This window comes from Rosa rugosa, chromosome 5 (genome assembly GCF_958449725.1).
Source record: "Rosa rugosa chromosome 5, drRosRugo1.1, whole genome shotgun sequence".
In the NCBI taxonomy this organism is placed as follows: domain Eukaryota; kingdom Viridiplantae; phylum Streptophyta; class Magnoliopsida; order Rosales; family Rosaceae; genus Rosa; species Rosa rugosa.
Genome location: NC_084824.1, coordinates 2,507,763 through 2,522,225, shown reverse-complemented (window position 1 = coordinate 2,522,225; position 14,463 = coordinate 2,507,763). Strand labels below are relative to the sequence as shown.

Below are 14,463 nucleotides of genomic sequence, written 5' to 3'. Positions count from 1 at the left end.
AGGGTTTCATGCTACGCCTCTCAACCAATTTTATCACACCAGATGATTAAATGTGTCATCATTTCACAATCCAAACCGTCCGCATTTTAAAACACAATGTTTCTAGAAAACAATAGGAGGGGTGTTGCCCGTATGGGGGGATTTCAATCGGGCATCAATCGTAATCACCTGTTATAAACAGCACCGAGCATGACTTGGATTGGAAAGTCTCAACTTAAATCATATATATTGCAGGCTTAATATTAACGCTTAGTGCATGACTTGGCGATCGTTGATTGGACACCTACCGTCACCAGCAGGCTTCACATAAAAACGCTGGACGTCCGGGCCATTTTCGTAATTTCAACAAGAAAAAAAACAATAGTCTGGTGCCGGGAAGCCCCATATTTATTCTGGTCTCTCATTTATAACCCCCCCCAACCCCAAGTTGACGATCCTCACACATTTTCAAGCTCTCTCTCTCTCTCTCTCTCTCTCTCTCTCGCTTTTAGATCCCTCTGTGTGAAATCTCAGGTAAATTCCAACTCTCAGATCTCGATCTCTGTTCTGTTTTGCGCTTCCACAATTCTCTGAATTCTCTCGCATTTGATCGCTCTCGGTTCGATCTCAATTTCACTTTGTTCGCTTTAGATTTCTGGTTAACATGCTTGAATTCTGTTTAGTTTCTGTTCTGATTCGAAGATCACGCGTTTTGATCATTCGGATCTCTGTGATTGTGCTGGAATTGCTTTAGCGAGTGTTGTTGTTGGAGCCCGAGGTGCTCTCATGGCATTTCTGCATCTGTTTGGTGTCAGATCTGCTCGATCCGTTGATATTGATGGCTTCATTGTTGTTAATTGTGTGATTTCGGTTGGTAATGTGCAGGGATCCGCAGTCAGAATGGGGCTCACGTTCACGAAGCTTTTCAGCCGGCTTTTTGCCAAGAAAGAGATGCGAATTCTGATGGTCGGTCTCGATGCCGCTGGTAAGACCACCATTCTCTACAAGCTCAAGCTCGGTGAGATCGTCACAACAATTCCTACTATTGGTGAGTCCTTTCTTTCCAGACTGATGCATTGTGTGTGATGATATGATGTACTTTGTAGAATATGTCGCCTATGGCTGATACATGCTTGATATAGCTCAACTTTGATCTGAATTTTGCTCCAAGGCATAAAATCACTGACATGCAACTGCTTAATTTGTTATGAATTTGGACAATGTTGTCTATCAAATTGTTGATTTCTACAGTTTAGATTGAATTGTTCACATTGAGTTCTATGACAATTATGCTGTGAAAAGGTTCAGAAGAATTTTTTTTTTTTTTTTTTTTTTGGATTAGTGGCATTCTCCTATTAATTTAATAACTAAAAGTCTGTTTTGGACGGCAAATGTAGTGGAATATCCAATGTGATCATGTTATGTCATATTTACTAGGTTGCCTTGTGAATTTCAATAATTCTGATATTCCTGAATGAAGTTGATTAGGTTGTGATGTTTCTAAGATTATTGCAAATGTGTAATCTCAGGATTAATAAAATAATATTGTTGATTGACAGGATTTAATGTTGAGACCGTGGAATACAAGAACATCAGCTTCACAGTCTGGGATGTCGGGGGTCAGGACAAGGTATGATGTTAGTGATTGTTAAAGAGGCACGTGGAGTGAAATGAAGTTCAAGTTGACTTATTGACAGATTTGAGATACCCATTTTCTTCCTTTCAGATCCGACCTTTGTGGAGGCACTACTTCCAGAACACACAGGGTCTTATCTTTGTTGTGGACAGCAATGACAGAGACCGTGTTGTTGAGGCAAGGGATGAATTGCACAGGATGTTGAATGAGGTTTGTTCTTATTTTGCAAGAGCCTTTTACAGACATGTTTTAACTTTTTATTCTTGCAGTAACTAGATTCTAGCTTGGTATATGAGGTTAAGTTATGAATGGATGAAAAGACTTGCAGATTGTAGAAATGAATGCAATGTTATAAAAATTAGACGTGGAATCGGTCAGCCAGTGGCTTAAGTAGCATACTTTACCTTGTATGTGTATGCCATAGATGTGTGTTGGATATCTGCAAATTTATATTGCATTTCTTTTTTTTTTTTCCTTTCCAAAATGGACTTATGGAATGAAGCATATCTTGACCATTATGCTACTTTGCTTTAGCTTTGCCTATTATGCCTAAATTAATAACCATTATTGAACTTGATTTATGTGATTTAGTATGTTCATGTTAATTTGAAGGTCTATTCTTTTATTTCTGTTATCTGTTACCTTTCTCTTTCGAGGTTTTATCCGAGTGAGATTGGATGTATTAGGATTTGCAATTGTTTTCTGTTCCATGTTTTAATTAAATTATATGCTGGTTTCAGGATGAGCTGCGAGAAGCTGTGTTGCTTGTTTTTGCCAACAAACAGGATCTCCCCAATGCAATGAATGCTGCTGAAATTACCGATAAGCTTGGCCTCCACTCTCTCCGACAGCGTCACTGGTAACTTTATGACCTTCATGTCCCCCCTTCCCTTCTGTCATTCATTCAATCAGCTTTAGTCTAATATGCATTTTTTTGTCTTTACAGGTACATTCAGAGCACTTGTGCAACCTCTGGAGAGGGTCTATATGAAGGCCTGGATTGGCTCTCCAACAACATTGCTAACAAGGTAATTACTGATTTCTATTTCACAATGTTTATAACTTTTCCATATTGAAATGTATAACTAACCAAGATTACAATTTTAAGTAGCATCATAACTAGTTTATATTTCACCTTGAAAAATACTGATGTTGTTTTGGTCGTTCATGGTTTAGCTGTCAGACTTATTATGATATTATTAGTTGCCAGTCTTCAACACTTGAACTCTCTTCATCTTTTCTGATACATTTCTGTTATTGCAGGCTTGATCCCTATTTGGGAGTCATTTTGAGGACTGGCAATTCTGGATGCAGGGGTGAATATTATCTAGTTCGTTTTTTGTTTCTCCGAGACAATTGAATTTGTTGTTATATCTATTTCTCCCGGAAATGATAATTTCATTTGTAGGACCTTTAATGGTTATATTTGTAATAGAAGAATGGTTGGTCAAATGTATACATTTGAGCTTTTGATTGAATTTGGATACAGTGTTCTGAGTTGTAATTGGATTTCAGACGTACCCTCCTCTCCTTCTAAGATACCTTTTTTTTTTTGTTTAATTATTTTATTTTATCTTATTTGTTTAGTTGGTTGAATGCTGTTTTGGGTTCTTTACTGCATATTCTTCTGGGCCTGAGATATTTTTTTTTAGAAAATCGTCTATTTTCTAGGCTCGAAGATTTTATAAGATTTCCAGTAGAAGTATGTGACTTGCATTCTTTGACCATTCCACAAATTTTGGACGAGAAACATGGTTGTAACTTGTACGCATGGGAAGCATATTCTTGGTTGGAATCAAGTAATGTGAATATGTGAACACTTGCACCATAAAGATTCTAAAAATAAACAAAGCTCTATTTGTTCTGGAGGAGGATGAATTGGGGTGCGTAGTCCAGGTCGACATTTTCGCACGTCTGAGACTAAAGGTTGTGCTTTGCTTTCGTGTATGATACACATGATTGGAATTTCGTTGCCACCCATAATTCCAAGTGATGCGAAACCACACTTGAATTCTGGCAAAGGCAATCCATTCCTTGGTTCCCAGTCCCTCCGAGGTTTGGGACCCTTGAGAGGGAGTCCTTTCAATCGTTATTAACTTCCATTTTGGTCCCTCTTAGTGATCTATAACTAGGTCAGAGTTCCACTCAAATATCCGCATGTAACACCAAATGAATGCATTTTTTACGGTTTAATATCCTCTCATTTCTTTTGTAGTTTAGTTTTAGTTTTAGGCTGCCAAAAGTTTGAAGGCGAATGCTTGATCATTGTCCACGGAACGCCTTTTCATCGAGGCACTGTTGATGAGAGAAACTAAGGAGGTCGGTCGTGTCATCACCACTCAAAACTAATGATATTTTGTTGTGGTGAAAAATTGAAAGTTACGATTCTTAGATGGTGAGTCGAACGTTTAACGTGGCATGCATACTAGGACGTGCAGACGCTCCACCAAAAATGATCCGCCCGCTTCACCCAAGAGTTCTCCCAACTCATATATGTGGTCTTGAAGTTTTCCAGCCTTTTTTTCTCGATCATTTTGAGACTAATTAGCTAGACTTTACCTCATTGCCCATGCATGTGATGATGCTTAATAAATCCAAAGGCAATAATGAAAGCGTTATGGCCCTTATGGGCCTTGGCATCCTGGAGAGCATCTGCTATACTAGTCATTCTCATGCAAAGCATACATACAAAGTCGACAATCTTTGTCCACCTACATGCGCCTCTTGGCATCTTTGATGGTGCCCGTCACCGCTCTCGCCGTTTTGTCCCAGGAGGGCCAGGACCAGCCAAGTATGCTACTGCCTAGCTACTGGCCTCATATGTAATTCATAATTTCATATACAAGTATACTAAGACTAAGAGGCGCATTATTTGATGGTTGCATAACCTCAATCTTCTCTTTTTATAGTTATAGGAGCAAGTTTGGTGGTGGATCTCTACCTCATAGTAAAGTTGGCAGTGGAAGATTCCTAACCCGACAAAGTATGGAGAGACAATTTAAAGCTTTTGCACTAGAACTAACAAAGTAGGGCATAGGCTACTTGTAAATAAAGAAATGTCATTCCTATAAAATCAAAGGAAATTAACTTCTGATGCAAACTGATCAACTTTTCATATTGATCGATCGGATTCCAAGTGATGATCATCTCAATTTTGAGCTCCAAGTACCTGAGTACATGCATGCACTGCATCTTAATTCTTTCTGTCTGTCTTTAAGGGCTCAACTGCATGCCCTAGTATGAGCAATCCCTGGAGCTCTGCAAATTAACGTGTTACGTGTCCCGTGATTATTCTTCACTTCTTCTTCAAGCTAAATTGTTCTGGAAGCTTCTATATTTCTGAACAAGATTGATGATCCTGCAGGCATTTTCTTTTCTCTTTTTCTTTCTCTCTGTCTTCAAGGGGTTGGTACTTGGGCCCAACATGACTTTATGTTCTGCGCAATTCCTGGAGATATACATATAACATCTGATTCCACTTTGGATTTCAGATCTGTTTGTGTATTACATGAATAAACTTTTCTCAGTCACGATACACAAATCAAAGTAGAATTTGATCGATGCTTTATTTGAATATATTTGAGTGTCACTCTTAACTCTAGTACTTGATAATTGATATATAGATATGATCGATGCATGTGTTTCGAATGTTTCACATTGAAAAACTGAATATTAATATAAGCTCATAGGCACTAAGCTAGCTATATTTCCCTGAGAATGACAGTATGCTAGATTTGTATCTCATGTTTCAAACTAATGGATGCCATTGAGTTTGAGTATTTGCTTGAATAAAGCTAGCTAGTGCTGACTGATCAATATCTAAATCTCCCCATATTTTCATTTCTATATCAACCTAGGCTCCACATATATGTGTGTGTGTGTATTATTTATATTAGTTCTATTAATTTCAGCCAAGGAAAATGACTCTTCCACTTGATGATATGATGCCCATTACATATATTAATTCCCCCCCCAGAGCAAGTAATCATATATACTGATACTATTGGAGCATCACTTTCTAAATTTTTGACCGTGACCTTTAACCCTCCCTTGAGTCTTGATGATAAGGCTTAGCTATAGATGATTGGCGGGTTGAACATCAAACACTGTTCATTCATTTTTTGGGGGTTTTTTTTTCCTTTGAACATTAACTAATAAAAAAGTTAGGACCATGTATAATTTGCATTTGAGTTTCATTTGGGCTTCATTTCACATGCATCTTCTCTTCATTTGCGTTCTATTTAAATCAAGCCTTTGGTCGACTGCAAAGCCAGGAACAAAGGTTAGTAAGGTTTGGCTTCCTCAGTGTAGCTAATATCTTTGCTTTCCCTACACTCCTCATCACTACATCAATCTTTTCACTAAGCGCACACACAAATCTACTCAATGGCTCCACCTGAAGTTCCGGTAGATGTGTTCACGGCCACCAGCAAGGTCTTGACGTTGAGTGCAGGCTACTCCAAGAGGGCCTATGTGACATTCTTAGCCGGTAATGGTGACTACGTCAAAGGAGTCGTGGGATTGGCTAAGGGTTTGCGCAAGGTGAAGACTGCCTACCCTTTAGTGGTTGCAATATTGCCTGACGTCCCGGAAGAACACCGTGAGATTTTGAAGTCTCAAGGTTGTATTGTTCGTGAGATCGTGCCAATTTATCCTCCTAAGAACCAAGTCGAGTTTGCTATGGCATATTATGTCATCAACTACTCCAAGCTCCGGATTTGGAATGTAAGTATACACGTAAAATATTTGACATGTTATGTTATCAAACTATGAATCCGAACTACATGTTATAATAGTATTATGTATGCAGTTTGAGGAGTACAGCAAGATGATATATTTGGATGCGGACATCCAAGTGTACAACAACATAGATCACCTCTTTGACACTCCTGATGGATACTTCTATGCCGTGATGGATTGCTTCTGTGAACATACATGGAGTCACTCGCCGCAGTACAAAGTTGGGTATTGCCAGCAGTGCCCAGACAAGGTTACATGGCCGGCCGAGATGGGTTCTCCTCCTCCGTTGTACTTCAACGCCGGCATGTTTGTGTTTGAGCCTAATCGTTTGACCTACGAAAGCCTTCTCGAGAATCTCCTGGTTGTTCCTCCCACACCTTTTGCAGAGCAAGTGAGTGTATTCCTCAGTAATTCTGTAATGAAAATTGATTGCTCTTTTTTTTCTTTTTTCTGTCCTCATTTCTTATTAATTATTCTCTGGTGTTCAAAATTTTACAGGATTTCTTGAACATGTTCTTCCAAAAGACTTACAAGCCCATCCCTCTTGCATACAACCTAGTTCTGGCCATGCTGTGGCGCCACCCAGAGAATGTGAAGCTTGATGAAGTAAACGTTGTCCACTACTGTGCTGCTGTAAGTAGCATTATTTTACCTCAAACTCATTACTTTCAAATTTTTCAAAGCTGATTAAGCTAATTATCGATATTTGGGTGACTAATTATAGGGATCAAAGCCATGGAGGTACACCGGCGTAGAAGAAAACATGCAGAGAGAGGACATCAAGATGTTAGTAGCAAAATGGTGGGAAGTTTATAACGACGAGTCCCTGGATTTCAAAGCTGATCAACCCCCGGCTGCTGCAGAAGATCAAACTTTCTCCAAGTCGTTGATCATGGGTTCGATGCCTCATGGGACTGCCATGACTTACATCCCTGCACCCACTGCTGCTTGAAATATGATTTTGAAAGATTACTTCTAATAGTTCAAAAGTTGGTGTGATCAGTACTAATCATCTTCTTTACTCTTTTCTGGGTTGCTTGGCCTTTATTTTCTTGGTCCTTAGAGTACGCAGAAACCACATACCTATTTATACATGATATTACCTCTTTGGCAAAAGAAGTATAACTTTTGCCTTGGCGTATTGGAGGATTTGATATGTATTAAGACTTCACTTAATATACGTGTTTTATAGTTTCTTCTTCTAGCAATATTTTTCTGTTTTTTTTTTCTTCTTAAAGACTTCAGTTGACCATTCCTTGGCACAAATCTAATTTTTGAATACCCAAAATCCATCCTAGCCGACTAAAAGGTTCCATTCTGAAATTTATGGCAACAACTGTGATCCACACACGTGTCACATTGTGATGGTCTGGACGGTGGTGGCAAGGCCATCAGATACTCATATCTATTGAATTTTTGCTTCTAAATGGCCCAAAATGCTTACAGAGACTCGAAAAGCAAGTGCAGCCATAGATCACCAAGTCAGTAGCAGAAAGAAAAGAGGAAGGAAAAAAAAAATCAATTCAACTGATGAGATGACAATACAGAAGGAATATTAGTCATGTGACAGGAGCATGCGATCAATGCACTGAACGATTATGAATTTATGATTGAATGTGTAAGATGACAATGACAGAAATGATTTAAAACATAACTATATGAGCAAGGCCTTTTCCTTATGTAATCTACCAGTTATTTATAATTTACCAATTCATATCGGCATGCCCTCTGTGGATTGCTCAAGTTTATATATCCATAGAGGTAAAAGCATCCTCACCTTCATATTCCTCATCTTGAGACCCTGAATCCTGGAAGTGATCATCTTCAAAAAGAAAAGTTGGAACTTCTTTGCTTCTCTGGGGTTGTTCTCTGTCGTTCATGTCTATGACTGAAATGATCTTTTCCTTTATACAGTCTTCAACAAGTTCACTTCCTACTCCTTGAAATGGTAAACCGAGAAAAGAAAAGCATTCTTCTCGGAAATTTGAGTCGTTGGAGCACAGGATTAGGCTAGAAATTGTTTTTGCAAGATCAGGGGCACAGTCACGAACCTGAGAACCAAGGCGATCAATAAAATCCAGCTGCTAAATTCTGAACATAAAGTTGCTAAAGTAATGCAACCAATGATAAAATCAGACAACTTAACCATTCGTCATATCAGTATATCACTACAAACAAATTGCTAGATACTGTACCAAGAAAATGAAAATACATTAATAAGTCACTCACTGTAGCCTCTTACTACAGGGATTCATAGAAGTGCTTGGAGTTTGATATCTCAACATAAGTGAGACAACTTCTGTTGGAAATTTAAAAAAAAAAAAAAAATCTCTTATTATTTAACCCTCGAAAAGATAATGTTAAAAATGAGGGAAAACAGTATCTTTCAGGTACAGGTAATCAAATATTTCACCAATCCAAAATGTATGACTTAAAGGTAATATATATCATCTTCATCCATGCTTTGAAACTATCAGCCAAATAGGCTGCAATATGGTTGATTGTGTCTTCCCAAAAAATGTGTCTGGCACTAGAGAATCTCTAATTAAAATAACTGGGAACCATATAAGTCAGGTACCTTTCAGACTAAAATTTGGACAACACATTCTACTTTATGGAGTTTGACAGGTAGCAACAAACCAACCAACACAGACTAGTTATATCAGGAACACGAGAATAATTAGGGAATTCAACCATCATTTCAAGCACGTGAATTATCAGATGAAGGCTATGAATAATTTACCTTCTGAAATTGAATATTCAGCAGACCTTTTGCTGCAGAAACTAATTCTTTTATAGAACAAAAACGTGTATGACGATTTCAGTATTCAGTAACAAGGTAATTGAAGAATGATAATTATGTCCAAGAGGAAAATAACTACCAGCATGACTAAGTTACAATGACATTTTGCACAGGCACTTGCCTTTAGAGAAGCACTATGCTAGAAACTTCAAAGCTGACAGCAAGTGAGAGCAAGATATTACCTTGAGGGCATGGGCACTTAGAAGAACTCCAGCATGTTTGTCCTTCAAATCATTCAATGCAAATTTAACTGCCTTTTTTACAAGTTTTTGATCAGGTTGCATCTTTAGCCTTGCTGATGGTGTTGTAACCTTGGAAGCATGTCAAGGAATGCCATGTGCATGTAACATGTCAGATTTCATACAAACCATAACAAAAAGCATTTCAGGGAAAAGTTGACTAATGTTGAGAAAATTAAGCATCCGACATAATTTTGGATATTGGTTATGGTAGTGGTGGAGGGAAATGTCAATTTGAACATATGGTGGCAAGTTATCCCATTTCAGTAATGCATAGCCACCCTGCTCCACAACGCCCCCAAAAGTCAATCCATAACTTTTCCAGTCAATGCTTGTTAATGCCTTCACAGATGATTGGGAAATTGGGCAAGGTGAGAAATCTTTGAAATACAAAACCTGAAAATGAACATTTTCATCCAAGTTAAATATATATCGAAAAAATATTGCAAGCACCAAGAAAATTTCTCTAAAAAGAAATCACTTCATTGAAAAATTCATGGACCCGCATAATTCTAAAGTTGGCTACATGGTATGCACCCTAATTGTTCTCAATCTTAAAGCATCTGCAGGCTCACAAGTCATAATTGACTGGAACTGTTTTAGGAACGCTTTAGTACAGGAATTGATAAACAGAAGAACTTAAGTGATCAAACAACCTCTGTTTTGGCCTCACATGTCCTCAGGCAAGTACTCGCTAGCTCTGATATTTCACTTATTACAATCACAGCTTCCATAACTGATTCAGAATATCTACGGCTTTCTGTGTGGCATGCTACTCCAGTCCCAACCTTGAGATGCTCCCTTACAAGAGTTTAAGAATAGGTTTAGGACACACAAAAGGAACTTTCAATTTCTGTGACACGTAATCTCGAACCAGTTATGCAGCAGTCAGTTTAGAAGCATGAATTTAGTGTACTTACCAATTTGAGAAGCATGACTCGCAATTTTTTCCTAATGTATTTCCATGCTTAAAAACATAGTCTTCAAGGCCTGACTTTAAACGTTCAAGATTTGAAGCTGAGAAAGGTAAAGGATTCCATTCATTTGCCAGAAAAACACTTTCATATCGTGATCCAGGAACATCCCCATGCTCAGCCACCAGCTGAATTGCAACATTCTGGGAACAATAGAAGGTGACCAATTAGTTACTGTTGAATTCATCATTGCAGTTAAGCGCATTAATTACTGTACATGCATTGCATCAATTAACTCCTCTCTTTTATATAATTAAAGATGTACTATTGGTAAATAGCAGATCCTAAGGATCAGTAGAAAAACGTTCAAGACATGTACACAATGAAAGACTACGATTTGACATGTAATTGTTTTAACAAATAAAACATCAAAGTTCAAAGTAGAACTTACAGGGATCTTTAGAATGAGGATCTGCAAAACCAATAGAGGAAAATAAAAATTAAAAAATAGGGTCAGCATCTAGTTAATAGCAGATAAGTTGCCCGGTAGCCAACAACAGTATAAAAAGATGTTGCCTTATCCGGTTATATCATGATCCTCACAAATTTTCTAGAGATACACAATCAATATCAAGCATTTTCATTGAGATAATTGTATCATTATGATATGGCAACATCGATTTATAAGTTCAGAAGCAGAATCATCAAACCTTCTGAAAGAAGCGACTAATCTCTCCTAGCAAAACATCAACGCTTTCAAAAATCGACAGACATACTTCAGTCCCACTGGAAACAAACAACAGCCATGAATCAATTAGACCACATTTTAAACAATATCACCAGCACAGTGGTGAGCCGATTTTAGTACCTGAATTTCTGCCCATTCTTAGGATTCGAAGGCAGCCTGGTCAACCTTGTGGCAGACACAGCCTCTTTTAGATTGAACTCATAGTGATATATCTCATTATCACCAAAACCTACAATTTTCACCAAGACTTATCAAACCTCGAAACGCGCCGTTTTAAACAAACCACAGTTGTGGCGTTCGAATCAGAACTCACCGGTGGTTGTGACGGAAAGCAATCCATCTGCATCATAACACCTTCCATGTGAATCAAAATCGGTACAAAAACAGCCACCGCAAACCAGGACATTTTGGTCAATTCACACTCGACTTACCCCAAATCTCACCCCCAAAAGCCTCCCTGCAAAGCTTCAAGGCTTCAAACTCCTCCACGCAGCTTCCAACACCAGTATCCGAAACTGCCAAAAAAAAAAAAAAAAAAAAAAACCAAAACTACGTCGTTTCGTTTCGTTTCGGAAAAAACGGAACCGAAAATCGAGTAAATGAAAAGAGAAGCATAAGAGAAACCTGAAATTCGAACGAGATTGGAAGGCGGAGATCGCCGGAGAACGACGGAGAGTCTGCAGAGGTCGTCGGAGGCGCGGCATCGTTGAAATGCAGAAGAAATTAACTGCGAAAATTGTGATTGAGAGTTAAAATTACGATCGAATTGAACCGAAAGGAAACGAGATGAGGTTGAAAGTGACCTGTAGACACAGCTCTGGAAGGGAACTGGAAGCAATGCTCATCTCTGAAAATGGTTTTGGATTTTGGGAGCGAATGGAAATGAAAGTCCCGCCTTATATACATGGGTTTTGAGAATTGGGCCTCAGTGAATATGCAGATTTCCACTCGGGCTATCTATTTGAAACTCCCTTACTACAGCCGCAATGTCAAGTAATGATTTTGGACTAGTAACTTTCAACGAAATCATGATTTCTAATTTTCTACCTAAAATTGTGGACTGTAGCACACGATTTTGGCGTACGTTATTATTTTGGGAAATTCGTCCAAACAGTATCTGAACTTTTCCAGACTATTAATTTTCATACCTATACTTTGAAAAATGTCATAATAGTACCTGAAGTTTTGGCCCCGACCCAATTTTCATACCTGGCAACAGTAAAAACGTTAACTCTGTTAACTTTTAAAGGGTTTTTTTCGTCATTTTACTATTCATCCTCCTATCTTATCTGAAACCATCCTCATCTCCATCCTCTTCTTCTCCTCCACCGAAAGCATCTCAAAGCTTCAGTCTTTGCACACAAAATCCAAAAAAGTTTTCAGCATTCTCTTACATTTCCCATATACTGATTAGCTCACCATAACAAATTAACAATGCACTAAAGCCAATTTCTCTTACTTTCAACTCAGACCGATTAGCTCATTCATATACATTCCTCCCAAACATACATTATGCATCATAAAGCTTCAAACTTTTTGCAAAATTACACAAAATCAAACAACTTTCAGCTATCCCAACACACCCACCAAGCCAAATCCACCTAAAACACCATAAATTCTTCAATTTCTACCAAACAAATGCAAAATTGAGCAACTACACAAGTCAAGGTAGCCTACCCTCACCTCGGCTTCCCCAGACTGGCCTGCCACCCTCCCTGCCTGCAGTAGACTCGCGTCCGACAGCCCGCGCCTTGCACACCCCGCCTCCTCACCTGCAACGGCGCTGCTGCACTTGTACGAGTGGCCCAACTCTCGCCTAGCCTCGCACGACTCGAGAAGGCCACTGCTCGCCGGCGCTCTCCACCGTCGCAGCACCCAGATCAGATTTGTTAGCTCCCCACCGTCGCAGCACCCAGATCGACGACGACGTAGCAGCCCACTCATCCCCAATCCCCGCCAGCCCACACGGACTTCAGCCTTGTCCAGCGCTGCACCCCAGGCCTCCGCGGCCCCGCGCACGCCTCCCCGCCTGACAGCATCCACTCTCGCCCGACCTCGCCTCCCTGCAAACCATCCATCGCTGTAGACCAGAAGGAAGGAGAAGGGAGAAAAGAAAGAAGAAGATGGAGATGAGGATGGAGATGGTTTCGGTGGAGGAGAAGAAGAGGATGGAGATGAGGATGGTTTCAGATAAGATAGGAGGATGAATAGTAAAATGACGAAAAAACCCTTTAAAAGTTAACAGAGTTAACGTTTTTACTGTTGCCAGGTATGAAAATTGGGTTGGGGCCAAAACTTCAGGTACTATTATGAGATTTTTCAAAGTATAGGTATGAAAATTAATAGTCTGGAAAAGTTCAGACACTATTTGGACGAATTTCCCTATTATTTTCTCACTAAACTTTACTCACCATTAAGTAATGATTTTCAAACACTTCTCAAACTGATTGGACTCAAAATTCACGATGCAAGTTTTTATTTATTTTATTTATTTTTTTTATGATTTTTCAAAGTCAAAATAAATAAAGTTCATTGAAAAAAGTTTGTTAGAGATTTTGATGTTCCGTAAATTAAAACACAGTATAAAAATCATATTCTATGAATAGTGAGTTTGTGATACAGGAGAATATTATGAAGAAAAAATAAGGGGCCGTGACCACTTCCCCAAATTAGGCCTAACAGGAACCCAAACAGTCCACCAAGAGTGCCCACTTATCCAAACTAATATGCAACAACGCTTCTGGGCTCCGAAAACAAAGAAATTACAAACCGTACCACTATCCCATACCAACTAACACCACGACTTCCTTTTCAGTTCTCTCTCTCTCTCTCTTTCTCTGTTAAACGAGCACGATACTCACCGAACATCGGCGATTAAGATTCAAGGTCCGGCAGCGGTGTATTTTCTCCTGCTTCAGAAACATCGAAAGAGGTAAAAATTGAATTTCTAATTCGTTTTTCAGATTTTCAGGTTTTCTGCGAAATCGATTACATAAATCTTAGTGGTTAGAGCACCCACTACCTATGTACGAAGTCATGGGTTTGAGTCACCATGAGGGTAGGAGTGAAACCCTTTGATCCTCTTTTATAAGAAATAAAAACAATAAAAAAAAAAAAAACTTGTCGATAGCTTAAATTTGGTTCATATATGTGAAATAGACTTTGCATGTGCGAGAATCTGTGAAATCTAGGGTTTCTGGTTCATACATGTGAAATAATGTTGTGAATGTTGTTTTTTGATCATAAATTGTTAATTGAGTGAAAATAGAGACTCATTGAAAGCCTATTATGGAGTCGAAACCAAAAAAAAAAAAAGATTATTGCCCCCCAATAATATGTCTATTGGGGGCAATAATCACTGCACTGTTTATTAAAGTACACTAATCTGTTATTGATTGAAAATG

General features: G+C 38.7%; 3 protein-coding genes across 5 annotated transcripts; 2 read left to right on the top strand and 1 right to left on the bottom strand.

The window, feature by feature from the left end:
* The first annotated feature begins 350 nt into the window (after positions 1-350).
* On the top strand, positions 351-3,132 carry LOC133707818 (ADP-ribosylation factor 2). Its single transcript, XM_062133300.1, has 7 exons — positions 351-513; positions 865-1,027; positions 1,539-1,609; positions 1,706-1,825; positions 2,356-2,474; positions 2,562-2,643; positions 2,879-3,132. The coding sequence occupies exons 2-7, from the start codon at positions 880-882 to the stop codon at positions 2,882-2,884; spliced, it is 546 nt and encodes a 181-aa protein (XP_061989284.1). The 5' UTR covers positions 351-513; positions 865-879; the 3' UTR covers positions 2,885-3,132.
* Positions 3,133-5,875: 2,743 nt separating this feature from the next.
* Positions 5,876-7,550, top strand: LOC133708728 (galactinol synthase 1). Its single transcript, XM_062134236.1, has 4 exons — positions 5,876-6,340; positions 6,426-6,746; positions 6,854-6,988; positions 7,080-7,550. Exons 1-4 carry the CDS (start codon positions 6,002-6,004, stop codon positions 7,305-7,307), a joined length of 1,023 nt encoding a protein of 340 aa, XP_061990220.1. The 5' UTR covers positions 5,876-6,001; the 3' UTR covers positions 7,308-7,550.
* A 305-nt stretch (positions 7,551-7,855) lies between these two features.
* LOC133708727 (type 2 DNA topoisomerase 6 subunit B-like) lies at positions 7,856-12,039 on the bottom strand. 3 transcript variants are annotated; one of them, XM_062134233.1, is made up of 12 exons: positions 11,863-12,038; positions 11,684-11,786; positions 11,491-11,574; positions 11,373-11,399; positions 11,180-11,288; positions 11,022-11,097; positions 10,763-10,783; positions 10,318-10,514; positions 10,054-10,198; positions 9,600-9,793; positions 9,341-9,464; positions 7,856-8,406 (listed from the first exon to the last, which is right to left on the bottom strand). In XM_062134233.1, the coding sequence occupies exons 1-12, from the start codon at positions 11,902-11,904 to the stop codon at positions 8,101-8,103; spliced, it is 1,428 nt and encodes a 475-aa protein (XP_061990217.1). In that variant the 5' UTR covers positions 11,905-12,038; the 3' UTR covers positions 7,856-8,100. The 3 variants fall into 3 exon arrangements, with proteins under 3 accessions (XP_061990217.1, XP_061990216.1, XP_061990219.1); XM_062134232.1 differs by having other exon boundaries at positions 9,341-9,471; positions 9,601-9,793; positions 11,863-12,037; XM_062134235.1 differs by lacking the exon at positions 10,763-10,783 and having other exon boundaries at positions 9,341-9,471; positions 9,601-9,793; positions 11,863-12,039.
* Positions 12,040-14,463: the final 2,424 nt, after the last annotated feature.

Excerpts from the sequence above, each read along its gene's own strand:
- LOC133707818 (XM_062133300.1), top strand. The coding sequence starts at position 880 with ATGGGGCTCACGTTCACGAAGCTTTTCAGCCGGCTTTTTGCCAAGAAA. Across the intron at positions 1,028-1,538 it reads CACAACAATTCCTACTATTG|GATTTAATGTTGAGACCGTG; the intron begins GTGAGTCCTTTC and ends GTTGATTGACAG. Across the intron at positions 1,610-1,705 it reads ATGTCGGGGGTCAGGACAAG|ATCCGACCTTTGTGGAGGCA; the intron begins GTATGATGTTAG and ends TCTTCCTTTCAG.
- LOC133708728 (XM_062134236.1), top strand. The coding sequence starts at position 6,002 with ATGGCTCCACCTGAAGTTCCGGTAGATGTGTTCACGGCCACCAGCAAG. Across the intron at positions 6,341-6,425 it reads CCAAGCTCCGGATTTGGAAT|TTTGAGGAGTACAGCAAGAT; the intron begins GTAAGTATACAC and ends TTATGTATGCAG. Across the intron at positions 6,747-6,853 it reads CCACACCTTTTGCAGAGCAA|GATTTCTTGAACATGTTCTT; the intron begins GTGAGTGTATTC and ends AAAATTTTACAG.
- LOC133708727 (XM_062134232.1), bottom strand. The coding sequence starts at position 11,904 with ATGAGCATTGCTTCCAGTTCCCTTCCAGAGCTGTGTCTACAG. Across the intron at positions 11,787-11,862 it reads TTCCAGAGCTGTGTCTACAG|TTAATTTCTTCTGCATTTCA; the intron begins GTCACTTTCAAC and ends CAATTTTCGCAG. Across the intron at positions 8,407-9,340 it reads TAAGTGCCCATGCCCTCAAG|GTTCGTGACTGTGCCCCTGA; the intron begins GTAATATCTTGC and ends CTTGGTTCTCAG.